Source organism: Bactrocera tryoni, chromosome 4 (assembly GCF_016617805.1).
Source record: "Bactrocera tryoni isolate S06 chromosome 4, CSIRO_BtryS06_freeze2, whole genome shotgun sequence".
In the NCBI taxonomy this organism is placed as follows: Eukaryota; Metazoa; Arthropoda; class Insecta; order Diptera; family Tephritidae; genus Bactrocera; species Bactrocera tryoni.
In genome coordinates this window covers 73,796,190-73,817,200 of record NC_052502.1, presented here as the reverse complement: position 1 = coordinate 73,817,200, position 21,011 = coordinate 73,796,190, and the positions used below count along the sequence as shown (strand labels likewise).

General features: G+C 36.0%; 2 protein-coding genes across 2 annotated transcripts; both read left to right on the top strand.

Moving 5' to 3' along the window:
* Positions 1-73: 73 nt before the first annotated feature.
* On the top strand, positions 74-7,136 carry LOC120774167 (folylpolyglutamate synthase, mitochondrial). The gene is made up of 8 exons (XM_040103587.1): positions 74-149; positions 2,361-2,613; positions 2,914-3,093; positions 5,332-5,648; positions 5,994-6,174; positions 6,246-6,502; positions 6,565-6,642; positions 6,702-7,136. The coding sequence occupies exons 2-8, from the start codon at positions 2,377-2,379 to the stop codon at positions 7,078-7,080; spliced, it is 1,629 nt and encodes a 542-aa protein (XP_039959521.1). The 5' UTR covers positions 74-149; positions 2,361-2,376; the 3' UTR covers positions 7,081-7,136.
* Positions 7,137-9,417: 2,281 nt separating this feature from the next.
* Positions 9,418-20,107, top strand: LOC120774468 (barH-like 2 homeobox protein). The gene is made up of 3 exons (XM_040104124.1): positions 9,418-10,192; positions 18,987-19,503; positions 19,607-20,107. The coding sequence occupies exons 1-3, from the start codon at positions 10,114-10,116 to the stop codon at positions 19,827-19,829; spliced, it is 819 nt and encodes a 272-aa protein (XP_039960058.1). The 5' UTR covers positions 9,418-10,113; the 3' UTR covers positions 19,830-20,107.
* The last annotated feature ends 904 nt before the right edge of the window (positions 20,108-21,011 follow it).

The following is a 21,011-nucleotide window of genomic DNA, read 5'->3' as shown; positions in this document are numbered from 1 at the left end:
ACAGTTTTGACAGTACACACTTTTTATTTTGTTCTCTTTGCTGTGCTTATAAATTTTTTTCAAACCATCAGCTGTTTATGTCAACTTAAAAGCAAATCAATTAAGTCGCGAAAAATCATTTGAAGTGTTTCACTACATCACAATAATTCGTAAGTAAAATTGAAATTAATAATTCCTTTAAAAATGAAAATGCATCCAAACGAAGTGTTGCTGTGTAGTAACTTTAATGTGGTTTTGTTCGAAAGCCTTTTTGTGTTCAAACTCAATTGTAGTGTTGTGCTTCAATGTTTACGTAATAATTTTTACAAACATAAAACGTGAAATTATTAAATTTACTACACTTTCACTAAGAAACACGTATAAAAACACAATTCAGTGCACCTTTTATTGTTTAAATTATAGAATTTGTTAACAAAAGTTTTCCAATTGAAATGTCAGTGCTGTTTGCAAACCACGTGTGTTGTCAAATCTTGGAAACATGCTTTATTCTCTTTTCGTAAACAATTATTTTTTGTCGTTATCACAAAAGCAAGTGTTGCACTGTCGACCAATGTAGAAAAAGCGAGTTTAACCCAGTAGCAAATTGCATGCCTACAAGAAATGCTATCGATTAACAATATTTCAATTGAGCGATCGAGCATCGGGCTTAAACATTTGTTCAAAGGTTCTATTAAAGAATTGTATTATTTCTGCACAATTTATTACAGTGCATTTTTATGTACATATATCCAGAATAACCACAATTCATTTGTGTCTATGTGTCTAAATAAAACATTCACTCAATATTGTTTACATGCGCATACATATGTAAATGATGATGGTCATATTATACAGTTTGATAACCTTAAATGCAGAGGTCAAAATTAGAAATAAATTGCTTTTAGATTTTTCAGTAGTTCTCTTCTCAAGTGTTTACTTTTCTTATCAGCGGTTGTAAACAAAATTCGAAAAAAAGTGGAGGTGAAGTAATCAAATGCTGCATAAAAAGATACATTCGTATGTACTTATGTAGGTATAAACATCTGTTAATTCGTTATAATTTAGTTATAGGATAATAAACTTTTAATCATTGCTCATTTTCAAAATCTATTCAAAACAAATAAGTTACCCTCCATCATCAAAGGACTATTACATGATAATTTAGTCATGATAAGAAAGGAAAAAAAACTCCACAATGTCTAATATTTATTTAAGAGTTTTATTTAGACACAGATTTAAAAATCACACTGAAATTACCAGAGAAACAGACTTCCACATTAAATAATTCCGATACAGAGAAAAAAGTATAACGGATCTGGTGAAAAAAATGTGTATTTAAAACACCGAAGCTATTATACCCTTCACAAATAAATATGTTTTCCACACAAGAACTTGTTTGTGATCAATTAAATGTTTGTCCTGCCAACAACGTGGAACATATATGTACATACATAAATTTTGGTGTGCGCTTTCATGTTTTATAAAAACATTTGCCATTTAACCTACATTCTTATGTACATAAGTATAAATAAGTATGTACTTTAAAATATTCATAAATATTGTTATCGTTTCCATGAGAATTGCAAAAACCACACATATAAATGTGCTCTGACGCTTTCAAGCTGACGCATATTTTACATGTTCTTGCATGTCTAACTTTGAACAGTTCTCAGTTCCAATATGCAAATGATGAATTTGTATGTAGGAGGTAAAGTACATCTGTTAATACTCTGTTAAACACTTTTATAATTGGCCAGCACGATTGCCTCTGATGCTACACAATTAATTTAATTAACTTATTCTCTTGAAAAGTCTGAATTTTCCATATCATATTATAAAATTACACTTAAGTAACAAAAAGTCATGCACTAACCGTAGTTTATAGAGAAAGCACACTTTCAAATGTAACGATAAATTATCCACTATTAAATACTTTACGTTGGTTTATCGATCTGTACACGTAACATTATGTATGAACATAAAAACATAATATTGCCTTATTGCCAGCAATATTGTGATTGTGTAGCAATAAAATATTCAACAATATTAGAAACTTATAATTTTCTCATAATTTGAGTGCGCTAACATTTATTTATTTAGAAGCTCAGAACTTTGTAAAACTACATTTTTGCTTATCATTCTCAAGATTCGTGCGATAATTTTAAACAGAACCGCTTTGCTCAAAGTAAAGAACCTACATACGTAAATATTCCATATGTTTGTCATTTTTGCGCTCAATTTTGCGGATAGGCTCTTCGGCGCATATACATGTGTGTAGGTATATACATACATACATATGTTCAAAACAATACATGTGTTTGCCCCTACTGTGTGTAGATTTTTTACCATTTTGCTTATGTATTATTATTTCAAATTTCCAGTTTGTGCTCGCGCAAAATGGCTCGACGAGTGCTGTTCAGTCGCTTGTCGCTTATTGAACATAGAGCTTACTTCTCGCAAACATCACGTTCGTTTCTATTGCCGCGGCGTGCTGATATCAACATGTTAAGTACCGAAAAGCCAGCACCAGTTGCAGCAATGCCACAAGGATTAGCAACGCCATCATTGACATGTAACTTTGCCACACAGAAACCACAAAAACAGCCGGAACCCAGTATTGAACAGCAATATGAGGTGAGCTTAAGTGTATGGAATGCATGCACGCATGCGTTTTTCCCACTTGCAGTGATGTACTACAACAAATGCTGTATGACGTTGCTGCACGTGTGTTTTAAGCATACAAGGCTTTTCTCTAAAGCTTAGTATCTTGCTAGTAACGTCAATACATGTGCTGCCAGCGCGTGCGAAATATTCTACACGTGTTTATGTTGTGTAGCGCCGCATAGCGTTTCAGCAGTGCTTTGTTTACAGACTCATGAGTCTACATATGTGCTGTTGTTGTTAATGTTATTTATTTTTCGCACCTGGTATTAGGAATGTGTTAGTGATTTGAATACGCTGCAATCGAATGCGACAACGATACGCCGCTCAATTTTATTGAATAATAAACAATTGCCATTAAGTGATATGCACAAGTATATGGAGCGAAGTGGCCTGAGTTTGGAAGAATTGGAGAAGATACCTTTCATACACGTGTCTGGCACAAAGGGGAAGGTAAGTGGTAGCGATAAGTAGAAATAGTTAAAAATATATGTGTATTTCTGTGAGTATTTCCATTTTCGCGGGTGTCAAGTGGAGTAAATACCTGCGAATGGGGCATTTGAAACCTTCTATAACACTAACTCATATTAAATATGAAATCTACAAATATTCGAACAAGCTTTCACACACTCTTTTGTTTTTTCATAACTTTGCTATCAACAGTCACAATACATATGTATATTATAAATGAAATAGATCAATTGCTTCAATCAAACATAATTGCCAACTTAGATAACTGTTATGAAATAGCTGCCAACAGCAAAACACTCTAGTTTTTAGCTACGCAAATTTTGTAAATATTATCGCAAGGCTAACAGGCATATCTAAACCATTACGTTATCTACAAAAATTGCAACAAATAACTTATAAGCACTTACATGCCAGCATATAACTGTCGCGCTTTAAATGCCACCGGGATTATATTAGCAGTTATAAGCATTTGTAAATACATACGAAAAGTACTTTATTACTTTACATTATTTTTATTAGATAAGTTTTTTTTTAAGTTTGCACAGACATGCAATTTAAACAAAAACTTAAGGATGACACTGTGCAACATGTATTGCAATTGTAATATTTTAAAGGGATCGTTTTAAATTTGAATTTAAAAATTGTATTATGATGAGCTGCTCTAAAGTTATCGATATCACAGCCAAGTAAAAACATTAATGCTAGTATCACAGTACAATTATTTTTATAGATAAGCGACCAGACCACACATACACAAGAGTTTCGGTTAGTTTTGACAATTCGGCTTTTAGAAACTCATAGAAACTTTAACACAACTCTATGTTAGCACTATTCGCTAATTAAACCATGATTAAAGCGATTGTCGCCTTGCAGTGTGAATATATTTGCGGTTAAAACAAATTTTGATAATTATTTGTTGCATAATATAACTGCTTTAATGCCCAAAATTTATACATAGTGGGAGAAACTACATTTTAGAGATTAAAGCAATTTTATTCATCGTAGAAAAAAAATTATACAAAAATTATTACTGAAAAATTAAAAAATTATTACTGAAAAAAAAACTAAAAAATATTACTGAAAAAAAAACTAAAAAAATATTACTGAAAAAAAATATATAAATAATTTACCAAATTTTTAAGTATTTAATGATTTTATATAGGATGCAAAAAAAACAATATTTTATGCAGAAAATTATAATAATAAAAATCAAAATTATTAAAATAAATTAAAAAAGCAACAAAGTAAGGGAAAGACTGATTTTAAGTATGATGATTTTATTTTAAGTAAAATAATAGAATATTTATGTAGAAAATAATGAAAAATGCTAATACAGTAATTGCTGTACCTTAAGACTTAACAAAACAATGACGTAGGCGCACAAAACCAAAGAAATAAGTATGTATTGCATATTTTTGTTAGGATTTCATAATTACAAAAACATTTATAATCTTTTGAGCTCATGTTTTGAAATGCAAATTAAATTTCATATTTTTACGCACTGTCATATGCAATTCGTTGATAATTTATAAGACACTTGAACTTGATAACCCCCTCAATTTTTTCGGTACAAACCAGTTCACAATTACTAGTTGATTAAATTTGAATGGGGGATGTATTAGAACCTAATATGTACAAACATATGTATGTATATATGTATATTTGTGGGTATATAACACTAGCTAATTGGCAAAAATATATTACTCATAAAGAAACCCATAAATAAATTTTCAACCTCCACTTATTAAAGGCAGATACATATAAAGAATATATATCACAGTTTAGGCTTTTCGAATATGGAAAGCCTGAATAGAATTTTACACACTTTAAGCTTTTTAATGAAAATGAAAAATGCAGTTTGTTGAATAATTAATCACATCTTTATAACCGATTATAACTTTTCCAAGAGCACATTATTCAAAAGTAACAGTATTATAATACTAGTAGGGCCTTTGGAGCGGCTTCCTCAATGTCTGGTTAGTAACCAGCTGACAGTTAAGTTCTGGTTAACTTAACAAAAATTCTGTAAAGAACCTTTTTTATATTAACATAACCAAAAGTCGGTAAAGAACATTTTTTTTTAACCAGAACTTAACTGACAGATGGAACTGACAGATTGGCTGCTATACAGATATTGAGAAAACGGCAATTACTAATTTTCAATTTCATTGAGTTATAATTTCAGAGGTTTATGTACTACATTTTATCTTTGTGTTTTAGGGTTCAACATGTGCCCTAACCGAATCTATACTTCGCGCACATGGCATCAAAACCGGCTTCTATAGTTCACCACACTTGTTGTCAGTAACGGAAAGGCTTCGCCTCAACGGTGAACCCATATCGAAACACAAATTTGTACGCACCTTCAGACGCGTCTACAATTGCCTGCGTAAACAACAGCAATATGAGGGGGATATGCCGGCATATTTTAAGTTCCTAACGATACTAAGCTTTCATCTGTTCCTCGAAGAGAAAGTGCAGGTTGTCATAATGGAGGTGGGCATTGGCGGCGAGTTGGACTGCACAAATGTGATAAGGTAAATGACAAAAGAAAACATGCTTGATAAAACGAAGTGAAATTTATGCAACATACGATTCACGTATCAAGACGAGCTGCATTTTAAGACGCGTGTTTGTAAACAAAATTAATTAAATAGATTTTTTTCTCAAAAACTTCGTAATTTTTAAATTCCACTTTGAAATAATGTGATGACATTCAATTTAAAATATTATGGTGTTTAGACTCATTGATATTCAATATAGTATAATATGGCGTTTAGACCTTTAAAAAATGCTTAGATGAGCAACTCTTTTATTATTTGTAATATATAAACTTTAAAAATATTTAATTCTGAAAAGTTTTATTTATTAATTGTTTACAGAAATACGCAAACCGTCGGCATAACCTCACTTGGACTGGAGCACACACAATTGTTGGGCGATACGCTTACTGAAATCGCTTGGCAAAAGTCGGGTATTATTAAAGACAACGCTGATGTTTACACATCTGTAACACAAAAAGAATGCCTCGATGTGATCAAAAAGCGTGCCGCGGAACATAATGTAGGGCTAAGGGCATAGTGATTTGTCGAAAATTAACTTTATATATTTATAAATTCTCAATGTATTTCCAGGCCACGCTACACATAGCGCCTGAGTATGCAGAATACTTCCGTACACCCGAAAATACAGAGCTACTTTCTAGCCTCAATGAAGTGATACGACTTAATGGCTCTTTGGCCATACAGCTAGCCTACGATTGGTTGCGTAAAAATGGCTACGAACGCTACAAACAAATTGAGCTTACGCAGCTAAGAAAGGAAGTGGAAAAAGGTTTGCAGCAGTGCAATTGGCCGGGACGTTGCCAAATCTTGGGCATTGATAAGCTGAAGTAAGTTATTTTTAACAAACACTATTACAAACTCCAGCTAATAAATTTCATTACGCCTTTAGATTTCACATTGATGGTGCGCACACTGTCGAGAGTTTGCGCGTATGCAGTGATTGGTTTAAGCGTGTAACGGAAAAGAGGTTGGTAACCATTAAATAACTTTTAAAAATCATTATTAAAAATTCTTAACTTTTTTTAGCCCGAACCCACGTGTGCTCATCTTCAATACCACCGGTGAACGTGATTCGCGGCGCCTGCTTGAGGTTCTCTACAGCACTATCGACTTCGATACGGTTTACTTTGTGCCCAACATTGCTTCGGGTGCCTCAAACCACAATGACAATACTTCGGTCTTTGGCATAACGGAACAGTTGAAGCGTGCTCGTCTACATGCGAGCATTTGGTGTCAGTTATGCCTTGAGTCAGATGAAAAGGATACCTCGAAAACATTCGGTTCGATACATGATTGTTTTCGAGATGTGCGCGCCGTTTACGGCATGCAGCAGCCGATGGATGTGCTAGTTACCGGGTCTTTACATCTAATTGGTGCCACAATGGCGGCATTCAAATATTTATAAATAAGTTCTGCCTCAAAACGCTTTGAAGAAATGTACATATACCATATTGTAATAATATTTATATAATATATAGTGCAAACGAAAAACGAAATAGTTTTTTGTTCTAATAACGGAAAAATAAATATTTTAGTTAGAAACTCAACCAAGGGAGGTTTTGAAAAACAAGAATTGGTTTCATTTAACCGAAAGCGTTAGCGACGTGGGGGTAGTGAAAGATTTCAGACACTTTACTTTAATACTTCGACAAGAGAGTTTTGAGCTCACAATTCGCGTTTCCGCCTTTTCATAAGGAAAGGTTCTGGATGATTAATAAGCCAACTGCGGATTTGAGAACTTAGATTTAGCTGCTTTCTACCAGATACCTCTCTCTTTAAGGTTAAAGCTCACGTTCGAACAAGTAAATTATTAGTCATCAGTTATTCTTAAAATTAACGTTTAAATTTGCTTGCTCTGGTCCGACTATTGTTGCATCCTCGTAAACTCGATCTAATTTACTTTACAGCTTCGAAAAATCGGATATTAGCCCTCCTTAAGATATAGTTTGATAGAGATTGGGAAATATTGCACTGGTCTTCCTTCTGGATCGACCGAAATCGATTTATTTGAGGTTATAAACAGACAAGATATGGTTTCAAAAAAATTGACCGAGAACTTGAAACCTTCATCGAAAAATATAGGTATTACGAATCACACTATCTAAATTGTAACGCGGCGTTATTTAAATAGATCTACTCACAAAGGATAAAAGATAACCCTGATTACGGAAAAAGTACGGAACAGAATTACGCATATCCGCAAGACAACAGATGAGGCAGCTACATTTGAAGTCTTGTAAGATAAGTGAATAAGGGATTGCAAAGGAAGGTGGACTGCTACACTAATCAGAGATATAGAGATGTCGGTGAACCGCTACATAACACAAATGCTCTCGGGTCAAGGTTATTTCCAAAAACGCCGGTAGAATATGACATGTATTTACCAAGATCAATCACTAGACAATGCTAAACATAACTTTTTTAAGTGCCGCCGATGGAAGGAAGCATGAAGAATAGAAAACAAGCTTCGGTAGTTAAACACAGAAAATCTAGTGAAAAAAAATTATAATCGGCGACGAAATGGCAGCAAATTGCCTCGTAAGTGAGAAGCACTAAAAAAAAGGTGACATCGACACAGATTCCAGAGAATTCGCATCAATAAAAGGGAATGAAATAGCAATCAAAGACATCACTGGATGCAGGGAGAGTAAAAACTGACCTGCATTAGGTCGATCTTGGAAGCCTTGCCCTGAAGTAGGTAATGCAAAGCGCGCCCTGGGCAAGGGAAAAATGCATAATAGAAGGGTTTAGTATTTGTATGTTTCACAAAAAACATCTAAGTCTCCGCTGAAGTGTAAGCGTACTTTCGATGAGGAGTCAACCAGTTCTTCTCTACTCATAAGAGTAGGTATTTATCCTCCAAACATTAACCTTATCAATTTTACTACTAATCCACTACTCTGCTATTTTAAACTGTACCTAACAGTTTCCTGCGGCAAAACCTTTGAGAATGAAATAATTGTGATTGAGTATCTGCTGACATTAGAGATTCTCCAAATTAAATTTAACGGTTTAACTAAACGAGCTCCCATCTAACGAATGATTGTAAAGAAGTCTTCATATTGTCTGACCTCAAGAAAACGAATCCAAAAAATGGCTTCAACAACAGAAACTTTTCAAGTGTTGCCCTCACCATAAAATTGCTGCCTAATTAAGCGGCAAGCGTTAGCCTTTCGAAGCCGAAATTTCTAAAATACAAAAACGACAACGGATATATATTTATGTATGTATGTATATGTATAGGTTGGCAAAGTAAAACTTGATGCGATTTGCCTAAAATGCTAAGAAATTATGCTAAACGCGCCCACGCCACACAAGCTTACAAAGCGGTGCGGATACAAAAATTGAAAACATTTATAAAACCTACGGGGGTTGCTAAATATGTGACCAATCAGCGAAAAGCAATGTAATGTCCTCCACAGGACATGCAGTAACAGCGTGTGAGTGGGTGGCGGGTTGGGAACAAGTGCATGATAGAGTGAAAGAGATGGCATGAAGTGTGCTAATAGCAGCGTATAAGCGTAAGCGGGAGCTTAACGGTATTTTTTCAAAAACAAAATGGCCAACATATAACCGCTGTGGGTGGGTGGATGTTGGAGAGTATACTACGTGTGTTCGTGTATGAGAGTAAGCCCATAAGGATGCGATTGAGATGAGCAGATGGCAGTTGTCAATATGCGCGTGGCAGGATGACAGCAAGCGTTTAGATAGCGGAGAGAGCGCTTGCATATGTTTGTATCACATACATATGTGCTATTAATACGCGTTTTTATTAAATAACGGTTAAATGTAATGCAGCAGCGGGTTGAAAATTTTTCTCTGCACACATACTAATAAACTTTTTTTTTACATTTTACTTGCTAAGAGAGTCCTGGCAGCCGACAATTTGCGTTAATTCATTTTATCAGCGGCAGCGCTATCATATTCGCACAGCCGTTATCCTGCGTACGTAACATTGGTGTTTTAACCGTTAAACGGATTAAACGGCACAATCAGTTGGCCATTTGACTTCATTTGCAGCGGTTACGCGTTAACCACAGGAAGTTAGTTTAAGAAAAAAATTAAATTAATTTAAATAAAAATACATATTTATTAGCAAAAAAAAATCGAGTGCAAAGAAAATCAATAAAAGTAAATTTGACAAGGAATAAAAAGCAATGTATAGCCATATGATTCTTATAAAAATCCTTAAAAACTGAAATACACAAATTTAAGTGCGGCAATAATTGATAGTGTAACGGTAAAAATACTTTTCTTATTCTCTGTGAAACATTTCAAGAAAAGCTCAAGTAAAAAAACAATTCACATTTAATTATTAAAGGACGACTGAGCATACAACAGGCTTGTTGATACGTTGAAAGTTACAAAAAGTGAAATTAATAAAAAAATAAAATTTTTGGCGTTTTAGAAATTATTATAAACACATTTAAGCTGCAAAATGCATCACCCGAGCTCCAAGTCATTTTTAATACGAGATCTGCTGGGAGATTTAATAAATCGCCCGCCGCCGGACAGCGGTAAGACGAACTTGAATTAATTATTATAAAGAAATATTCTATAAAATATGCTAGAGTTACGTTTATTATAAGTTTTTTGCACTTAAAAAATAGAATTTAAATTTTTATTTTAATTTTTCTTGGTTTAACAAAAACGAATTTGAATTTGCGTGGTTCATATATGTACATACTTAGATTAGGTTAAGTTAAGCTGTTAGGCCAATAAGCCACACATAGATCAGTTTTGGGTCCTTTGCGATACCGGATGGAGTACAGTTGCTAGGTCCAAGGCGAGTAGTCATCCTTTAGGATCGGTCTTTTACTACTGTACATTCGGAGTTACCTAGACTTATATACATATGTACACACCCTATTAAATCTAGTTCCAACTTTCAAAAACTTTAAAATTACCGAAAATGCGAAGAAACTGGCTTTAAAGCTAAAATTATAAGACAACACAACTGCTAAAAATTCTTTGAATGAGCTTAAACTGTACCGATTGAGATTCAATTATGAAAATGCTTTGACTTCGTGAAAGAAAAAACCTGAACAACCTGAATTGCTTAATTTTTTTCATTAAAAATTACAAATTTTCATTAATCGTGTTCTTGTTTAAGGCATGGTCTTTTAAAACAAATTTATAAATGGGTCTGTTGAAAATAATTTTACTCCTACCTATAAAAACTTCTATCAGCGGCTGATAACTGCTAACAGAGCCGATAAGATCAGTAACGTTGATGCCGGATACACTAATATCCAACGTTAGGGATTACATATGTACGAGTCCTAGAAGTCCTAACTTGATTATAGTTATTTTTTTCAAAACAGAAACTTTATTGAGAACTCTCAACTGAACCGAGTATTGACCCTCATTTGGAACTGCCGAATTTTGTTCCTCAACAGAAAACTTATCAGCCAATTTATAAGGTATATTTTAGAGAAATCCGTTATTTTTCCAATAGATAGCTTTGATAGGCCATAAAAAGACAAGATTTCGACCTAAAAAATCTTCGTAGATATTTTTGTAACTGCTTGACTTTGTATTGTTTGTGAATGCATCAAAGATTGACACCAACAAAGAGAAAACACACCATATTTTACAGTTCTTTTAGGATTAAGGCGAAACCTCAAGCCAGGCGGCTGAAATTGTGAATAGTTTTTATGGTCTTCGCACAGTAACAGCCAATTTTGATTTAGGTTTCAACGATTCCGTTGAGGTAATCAATTAATGTCAAAGAAACACCACGCTCTGGAAGACAAATTGTTGAAAATATCCAACAAATAATGGTAATGGTGGCGTCGGGCCATCTTGTTAGCACTGTTTCGTTTGCCTAGCAATTGAATATTTCACAAAAACTCGTTTGGACACATATAAATTAGGCTGGATACAAAGAGAAGCTTAACGTAAGAGTGCCAGACGAATTAAAGAAAAGAGACTGATTTTCTGGGAATCGCTGCTGAATCGCAACAAAACCGATCCATTTCTGAGGCGGTGGTTACCGAAAATTCAGAGAAGAAAGTTTATTCACTTACGACAACGTCTTGGTCGAATCGCCGGGAGCCAGAGTAAACGGTGAACAAGCCAGAGGTGACGGTCTGGAAGGCTTTGCAAAGTGTTTGGTGGGATTGACATGGAATTATGTATGTATTATGAGTTGCTCCCCTATGACCAGTCTTTTTAATCGCACCTGTACAGTCTAAAATTTTACCGTCTGAATGAAGTAATCACCTAGAAGCGGTCGGCTGTAGCCAATAAGAAAAGAATTGTGTGGTCCAACAACGCTACGGGTTTGATGGGACCGGCCAAACTCTTAAACCAAGTCAGCAGTTGGACCTTCTGAAGATACAAAGCAGATTAGTCTAACTATGCTAAGTAAACTATGCAAATTTAATGCAAAATTAATGGATTTCTTTTTACTACATAGATGGTAGAGAAAATTTAGTTGTGTTTGATTGCGATATGAGTACTTGGTGAGTATTCACTGTTCATTGCTGCTACTACTCAGCTTTGTCCCTTCAAATACTCTCTGTTTCTCTATAGAACATGCTAGTATATCTTCAAAAGCCTGTTCTTAAATACAATTTAGAATCTGTAACAACTTAGTAACCTAAGGGGCCGAAGTAAGATCAAATGGAATTATTACAACCACACTACGATATATGAAAGTATAGTAAATATGCGCGAATATTGTCGCTCCCACCATAGTTCACAGCCAATTAGCGTTGCATTGTTTGAAAATAATCGCCTACAAAAACCCGCTAATAGGCCCAAAATCTTTTTGGCGCAAATGTCGAGCCAAAACATTAATCTACGCTCACACATACAGGCTTAAGTACATATGTACATACGGTGCATAGAAATGCGAAACGCTCGAGGTAATAATTTAATTTGTCGAATTGAGAATGTTAACGTGTTCATAAGCAATTTGTCACGTACAACCACTTTGCCATGCTGGCAATAACAAAGCAACAACAACAACAGCAACAAAGAGCAAAAGCATATGTATAGCTTATATGCATACACGGTTGCATCTACTTTTGAGCAAGGGCTTGTAAAAAGGATGCCAAAACCGACCGAGTTGTTGTGGATTTGCGGTATACATGCGGCGACGGGACGTTGTGCAAGCTCAGAGAGTAGCATGCAATTTTTAAATGAGTGCAACTTATGCAGTCACAGCGGCATTTTGGTACGCTTATTTGTATGTATGTGTGTCACTACTATTTTGTAGGCAATTAAAATGTTAAACCAACACTTTCAAATGCGCTCCGCCTGCTGCCATGAAAATTTCTAACTGTAGTATATGCGCCTGTGTCAAGTGAAATACGCTTGTATTTCGAAACTGTGCATGCATTTGTGTGTGTTTTAGAAGTGCCATAACGGTAATTATGAGTACCACACATGACTGATATCAGGCCAAGTTGAATGCGCTGCTTTTCGCAAGCAGAATGGCAACGTTGCCTATTGTTCAAACAATTAAAAAACTATTTATGAGTTAATTGCAAGTTTAACTGCGAATTATATATAACCGTTGACGAGTGCATGCTTTTATTGCGATTACAAATTTGTTTTCCTACAAAAATGAACACTTGAAAGTGCCGTGCAATGAATGCGCGGCATCTCTTTGCGTTGGGCTCAGTGTGAAAAGTTGTTAAAAGGCCAAATTCTTCACACGAAAGCATATTATAGTATTTACAGTGAGATTTACATTAAAAAATTAATTTTAGATTAGCACTTCAGTCAAAAGTCTCAAATAATGACAACCTGGCGCTGAAACTTTTTCTACTTATTTGGGAGAAATTGCGAAAAAAATTCGAATAACCAAGCAGCAAGGTAATTACGTAATCAACTCTCTCACCAAACCTCGAAGATCAAGAAATTGTGATTAAACAGTGTCGAACCCTCGTGTGAAGTTATGTCGAGCCGACAGATTTTTTATGACCAAAACTTCTTACTGGGCTGTTTTTGGAGGCCTAATGCCTCACCTATCTCATGCACTTTCATGCCAATACAAGATCGTTGACTGTTCTCACTTTATCTGCCGTGTTACCCGTTTTCGGTGCACTTGGGTTTCGACACTTGGCTTCCACGTTACTTATTCTTCTTTATTGGCGTAGACAAGGCGACTCACTATCGTTCGACTTCCACGTTACTGCTGACAGTAATAACTTTGAAGTCGTAGATAATTTCGTCTATCCAGAATTTACACAAACAGCAAACAACAGCGTCAACCTTGAAATCTAACGCAGAATAACTTTTGCACTTCGGACTGAGTAGGAAATAGATAAGCAAAGTCCTGTCTCGACGAACAAAGACCAAATTCTACAAGTCACTCATCGTCTCTGCTATATGGTGCAGAGGAATGGACCATGACAACATCTGATGAGCCGACGTTACGAGTTTTCCAGAGAAAGGATTTGCGAAAGATTTATGGTCAGCGGCGAATACCGTAGTCGATTGAATGATGAACTGTACGAGATATACGACGAGACGTTGGCTAGGTCATGTCGTCTGAATGGATGAAAACGCTCCAGCTATTAGAGAGTATTCGACGCAGTACCCGTCGGGGGAAACAGAGAAAGGCCTCCACTCCGTCGGAAAGACCAGATGGAAAAGGACCTGGCTATCTCAATCTCCAATTGGCGCCAAATAGCGAAGAGGAAGAACGACTGGTGCCCTGTTGTAAAATCGGCTACACCTAAAAAGAAGAAGAAGTCTAACCGTGTCCAACTGGTTATCGCTATATACGCGAACGTCCTCATTTTTTGAGATATTGATTTAAGATTTTTGGAATCATCGACATCGGACAACAATAGCATTTAGCTGTCACACAACAAGCTGGCCGATCAAACTCAAATGTTTGTATGGAAACCTTTTTTATTTCGCAACTTGTATAGCATTTTTGTATTTGACGAGATATCGTCACGAAATTTGTGACAGACTATTTTCCAAGGCAACGGTATAATCTCCGAAAAAATTGTTCAGATCGCACCACAAATATACCACTATTATTGCATGGAAAACTATTTTATTTGTGAAGGGTGTTATAGCTTCGGTGTGACCGAAGTTAATGGTTTTCCTTGTTTTTTGCTTATTATTGATATATACATAATTGCTTGTTTAGTGCTATAACGTGACTTTTTGTTCAAATTATGACAATCAAAATCGAATAACCTCAAGTATGTTCAATTGAAGCCATGTTAACAGGAACATGTCAAGCGGAAAAGCTTAATGGTAATAAAATAAGGATATATAAAAAAGTCACACATATGTGTAACACCCTGTAGGAATATTACAAACGTGAAATTATGTATTATACACTAAGTATAAAATGTAAGAATTCTATACATTTTGAAACCGTAATATTTTGGTAAATATATAAAAGGTATAGCGACTCGATTTCCTTATGGTGTTATGTCGACAAATCTAGTACATCTAGTAAATTGGACGACACCAGTTAAATGTAAGTTATACACTTAAAATGCCTGAACACAGCGGCATTGTAGAAAACTGCAAGGCTGTTGAGCTTGTTAAGACAGGTAATTCAATCTTACTCATAATTTTTGCGGCCCACTACTGGATTGAAGGGCATCAGACCAGCTCAGTGAGCGTTGGTCAACTACAAGGAGCTGTACGGTCGCAAGGTCCCTCAAGTATAAATCGTAAGAGGTCTAATGAGTTCTTCGCTCTAAGCAAAATGCAACTTTCAATGGTTGTAGAAGTTCTAACAGGACACTGGACATAAGATTGCTAATTCGACTGAATACCAATAACAACAGCTGCTTGGAAAAAGATGAGATATAATCATCTCAACGAATATCTTTATCAAAGGAAGGCTAAAACACACGGATCTCATACTTTTTAGACATAATAAAGCATCTAAGCAGATTTGTGATAAATTAAACACGCTTCACCGATAGCTGATAGCTGAACTACAGAAGCTTTTTATCTAGCTTCGCAAAGCATTGTCAGTAACAGTCTAAGTGTGATTCGCGCCATCTGGAGGGATCAGAAATTTAACATAACCTAAACTCTAAAGCAAACAGAAAAATCTAACCGAGTTTGGACCTTTCTTCAAATTGAAGGTAAACTTCTTTTAAATTTGACCAAATTATTTTTGGTTGTAGGTCCTTTGTAATTACTGTCGTTACGATTTAGACGAGTTTCTGATTTTATCCCTCAATTTTTTAACCCTTGCAATAGCATTAAGCAGTCATTAACACTTTTAGGAAGGATTCTGAGACAAAATCGACTAATTCTGCCAAATTAATGCATTATAATGCAAAATTTATTAATTTTTATTATGCCACTTCTGAATTTTGGAAAACGCTCACGGAATTTTTTTTATCTCTACTATGACTTTTCGACTTAATCGAAACTAATTTATTAAAATAAATTCTTTTATTACTTACCAAGTCTGCAATTCTTTCTGCTGCACATTTCTGCTTCGATTTTTTTCATTAATCCACTTACGGGGTTTGCCGAAGTAAATCTGTAATAAAAAATATTTATAAAAAAGTTAAAAAGTTTTCAAATCATACTTAAGAGTCCGATGAGGTAGTAATGTATAGCTATACAAATAAGTATATAAAGCATACATATGTGTCTTGAGAGCGCATCACACAAGTTTTTTCAAAAAAATCAAAGGTGAGATAACGCAAAGAAAACACATTCAAATCTAACTTGTAAATAGGGGTTAAAATGAAACTTATCGAGTCTATAGCAGAATGCTTACACACACATATTTAACTATATACGCAAGCTTTCCAGCAATACGCATATACATATAGCTTTGCTGTCCTGCTGCGCGGCAGACACACGTGATAGCCTACGCATTTTTTGCAAGCGCAAGTTGCTTGCCTTCACTCGCTAGCTGCTCGACTTCGTTAAAATTAGAATGAATACGTACGAGTGGCTTCAAACGAAAAACGCTTTTAGCTAAAAAATTCCAGCAGGAAGCAACAATTGAATTGACTATCAAGACGGCACGTGAATATAATCAGCCTGCGGTGCGGTGAGTGGCGCAGTAGATATACTTCGACGACGAGTACGTGTACACATGTCCACTTACCATACATATACTTGTACATATCTATAAGCGAGGGCATGAATGAGTGTCTATGTTTAGGTTTTAGGGTTACATCCACAGGATATACACATATCTCCGGCGGATATAAATAAAACGTTGCTGCTTTTTATACGCGTATAACTTTTTTTGCTAGGTTTTTTTTTTGTGCACAAATTGCGGCTGATTTAAGGCAGTCAAAGTCAATGTGAAGAGGTTAAAAGGCTGAGATGCACCAATTTATAACTACATGTAGACATAAGTGGCAGAGCACGAGCTCGTCTAGGTACTTCAAGTGTTGCCTAATGGATTCTTAGATTTAAGTTTTTTATTGCTTTTCGCATTGTTTTGTGGGCCAAAGTGCGCAAAGCCAAATATGCAGGCTTTGGTAGGTTGAATGTAGCGGCTTTAGTGAGTTTGCCCACTTCAAAAATATTTTAATACATATTTGTAATAACTAGAATTATGCCCAAAACGTACGTAAATAACTTAATCCAAGTTCGCACTTTTACGCACTAGAAATTATAGCGTGATTGTACTGAAAACTTCCGAACTTCTCGCCCATTGACAAAAGTCTGGGATGGTCGATTTGCACAAACTTTTCTTGAGGCGAATTTTTCATCAGCAAAATCCTTCGCCATAGACAGGAACGGGTAGTAATCAATTGGTGCAGAGCCCGTACTAATAGTTAGAATCATAATAACCTCTAAACTAAGCTGCCAGTGCTTCTGGCGAGACACTATCGGTGTCTGTGACCTTACGTTGTCCAGATGGAACATAATTCCTCTCTTATTGGTCAAAGCTGCCCGCTTCTGGGCAATTGCTTCCATCAGATGGTGTTGAGTTTGATCATAGGGAAAAGCTCTTAGTAAACGCTTTCCTGCCAATCCCACCAAACACACACCAAAACTTTCCTGATCCTTAATCTGGGCTTGGCCAGTGTTCGTGCCGGCTCAAAGCGCTTCGATCACGGCCGTTTTCGCTTGATGTTGTCGTAAGTGGCCCACTTTTCACCACCAATGACCATCCGCTTCATAATTTAATCGATTTTGTTGCGATTCCGAGTTTCTTTTCTCTGGTGTCCATCTTTGACGCGTGCTCGAAGAATACTGAGCCGAGCAAACACAGGTCCTTCTCCACCTGGTCTTTCCAACAGAGTGAAGGTCTTCTTTCGGCGGCATCGAATACTCGATAGAGAGTCGTCTTGTCTGAAACCTCATTTGGTATCGGAGAGGTCCTCCCCGATCCTGACGGGGCTTTTGGTCCCCAGTGAAAAGGGCACCAGAGCCTCGGATATGTACTTATATATTCAATAATCTAATATATGTATAAATATGTTTGTTTATACTTATGTTGACTTTATTTGCGTGGGCGTCTACCGAAGGAAAAGCACATTCATATGACTAGCCGCATGTGCGCTATTTTTATACTGATGAACGTTGCTGCACTCTGCTTGGGCGGTTAAGCGTTTACACGAGCAACACAACGGGATACTAATGAGCAAAGTAGCGGTTGTCGTCACAGCGCTGCCTGGCACCAATGTCGATTGCAACTGCTGTGTTTGCACACGAAATTTGACTTCCTTTCAGTTCGTATTTGCTTCTCTACTAAAATTTATAAATTTTTTATTGGGTTTAAAAAATAAAAATTGCGAATGTAGTAAAAGTCCTTCTACTAGCGACACGGAATGCCACAAAATGCGATCTACCCCCATTTCGCTTGCTTAGTTTTCCAAAACCTCAGCAAAAAGCAGTTGGAGCTCCATGAAAGCTTTACTTGTAATCACCGGAAATTCATCTCGTATCGCTCTTCATCTTGGGAAGGGTTACTTATTAGGTATTCACAGCTAACGTAAGGTCGTAGATTGTCAATTATTCTCCAAGCTGTAGTCCTTGGTGGCCTGAACTCAGCCACACAGAGTTAGAGTTCAGAGTTTTTCATATGCAGCTAATGCCTTAATAACTCTGGTCATCGATCAGATCAATAATAAGAAAAGCTGGAAAGGCTTCCTATGATTTACTTGATTAAAGGTGGTTAATAGCGCTTTTCTCAAAATTCTCAAAAATTTGGTCCACCTGTCATACATATGCCGAGTCAAGCTCGCTGTACGGCCGATAGTTGCATTTAAAAACTTCCAAATCCAAGTATTCCTTTTCTTTAGTAATGATCCTTATAATGTTTCAGTAACTAAAGTGTTACCTTTAAGAAAAGTGTTTCAAATATCAACAAATTCCTATATTCTATCTATACAGATTCCGATTTGTCCGATGAGAACTCAGAAATCGACATCGAGGATCGTTCCTCGCCCGATTCGGATATGCTACACAGTCATCACTATGGAACGGCGGCCAATAGCAGTGCGCAATTACACTTTATGGTCAACGAGTCCAGCGTGGAGTCAAATCAGCATTCACCAAATGCCGATGAGCGCGGCGCTAATCGCAACCCGAACAGTAACACCAACAGCAATGCGACATCAAACACCAATAATCAATTGGAAATACAAACTGCACACATGCAAACACACGGCTATGGTGGAAGTGGTATTGGCGGCGGTGATCATATGCATCACAGCAAGCTGGGCTTAAATTTGAACAAGGGTGGACGCAAGCCACGCCGAAGACGCACTGCCTTCACACACGCGCAACTCGCCTATCTCGAACGCAAATTCCGTTGTCAGAAATATTTATCGGTGGCCGATCGCAGCGATGTGGCAGAGACGCTCAACTTGTCGGAAACGCAAGTGAAAACTTGGTATCAGAATAGACGGTAAGTCACCGACAACTCTTTTTTATTTTCATTGCTTTTATTTTCTTATTATAAAGATTTTCCAATTTCTCTCTATTCTTCATTGTGTACTTTTTACCAACAGCACGAAGTGGAAGCGTCAAAATCAGTTGCGTCTCGAACAGCTGCGCCATCAGGCGACGTTGGAAAAAGAGTTTGTTAGCGATGGCACGTCTGGCGCAACGCTGGGCTGCTGCCCGACGGGCTTATCGACCTTTAGCTCAACGAATCCGTGCAATTTTCTTACTTCTGCAGCGGCCGCGGCGATCTTTCGTAATGTTGGCTACGTGCACGGCTGCCCGCTGTAAGCCAGCCGACGCAATTAGTGTTAATTTACTTTAGCTAAGCGAATTTTTTGTATTTTTTTGTTATTTGCTTTAATTTTATTGTAAATATGTGTTATTTACTTTAAGTTGCTGTGCAATGAAGATAAATATTTATGCGAAATTAATCGTAAAGAAACGGAAATCAAGATTACTTTACACAAAAAAGTATGGTTCGCATAGAAGTTGATGTAATGTGAAAGTAATAAAAATCAGTATAAGAAAAAATAAATTTAATTGCTGTTATTGATAGAATAAAAATAAAAAAAAAACCTAAAAGAATGGAGTATTAATTTTATTATTGATATGGGTATTTTTAGGTTATTTGGAGAGTTTAGTAACACTGTGAAATTGATGGTGTGAAACTTAGTCGAAACTTACACCAAACTGGCATTTTGACAACTGACTGACATTGGATGAAAATTGGATTAAAATTCGATAACTGAAACTAAAAAAAAAATCTGAGCTCAAAACTCAGTAAGACGACTCAAGTCATTCTAATTTAGTGCTTAGAATAGGGAAAACTTGAAGACCTTTGAAAAGTGTAGGAAAACTTTTAAATTGACGGTGTGGAACTTAGCTAAAACGCATGAATTGTCCAAGAAACTGACATTTCGACAATAAACTGATAAGAGAAAATTGTTTTAAAAGCAAAAAAAAAATTTTAATTTTTACGCTCCAAACTCGACTCAAGCTATTCTGATTTAGTGTGTATTCAACTTGAAGACCTTTCAACAAAAATTAATATCTCGAAGAGGAATGAAGACTTATCTGCCAAAAAGGTCTCTATTGATGCCGTAAGTTTATTGAAAAAAGAAAGACATCCACAGAGCATGTGGAATACGTGTTCATTATTAGGTACATATCCAGTAGCTAAACGCACCCTTATACTCCTTTACGCCCTTTGTAGCTATTCGTTCCACCAAAGAGATAGTCTACAACTTTTCCTTTCCTAGTATAAAATGGTTGGTGTTACCATTCGATTGGTAAATGCACAAGTTAAAATCTTTCTCCTCCCCCTCACCACCAGACACATTTCTCGTTGAATCTTTTGTATACACTTTATTCCGATTAAAAAATTATTTCAACCATAAAAAGTTGTTACATGCACCACAAAGGATTACAAAAACAAAAGCGTTTTCAGTTGGTTATTTGCGGTTTTACGTT

Excerpts from the sequence above, each read along its gene's own strand:
- LOC120774167 (XM_040103587.1), top strand. The coding sequence starts at position 2,377 with ATGGCTCGACGAGTGCTGTTCAGTCGCTTGTCGCTTATTGAACATAGA. Across the intron at positions 2,614-2,913 it reads GTATTGAACAGCAATATGAG|GAATGTGTTAGTGATTTGAA; the intron begins GTGAGCTTAAGT and ends ACCTGGTATTAG. Across the intron at positions 6,503-6,564 it reads TTGGGCATTGATAAGCTGAA|ATTTCACATTGATGGTGCGC; the intron begins GTAAGTTATTTT and ends TTACGCCTTTAG.
- LOC120774468 (XM_040104124.1), top strand. The coding sequence starts at position 10,114 with ATGCATCACCCGAGCTCCAAGTCATTTTTAATACGAGATCTGCTGGGA. Across the intron at positions 10,193-18,986 it reads TCGCCCGCCGCCGGACAGCG|ATTCCGATTTGTCCGATGAG; the intron begins GTAAGACGAACT and ends CTATCTATACAG. Across the intron at positions 19,504-19,606 it reads ACTTGGTATCAGAATAGACG|CACGAAGTGGAAGCGTCAAA; the intron begins GTAAGTCACCGA and ends TTTTACCAACAG.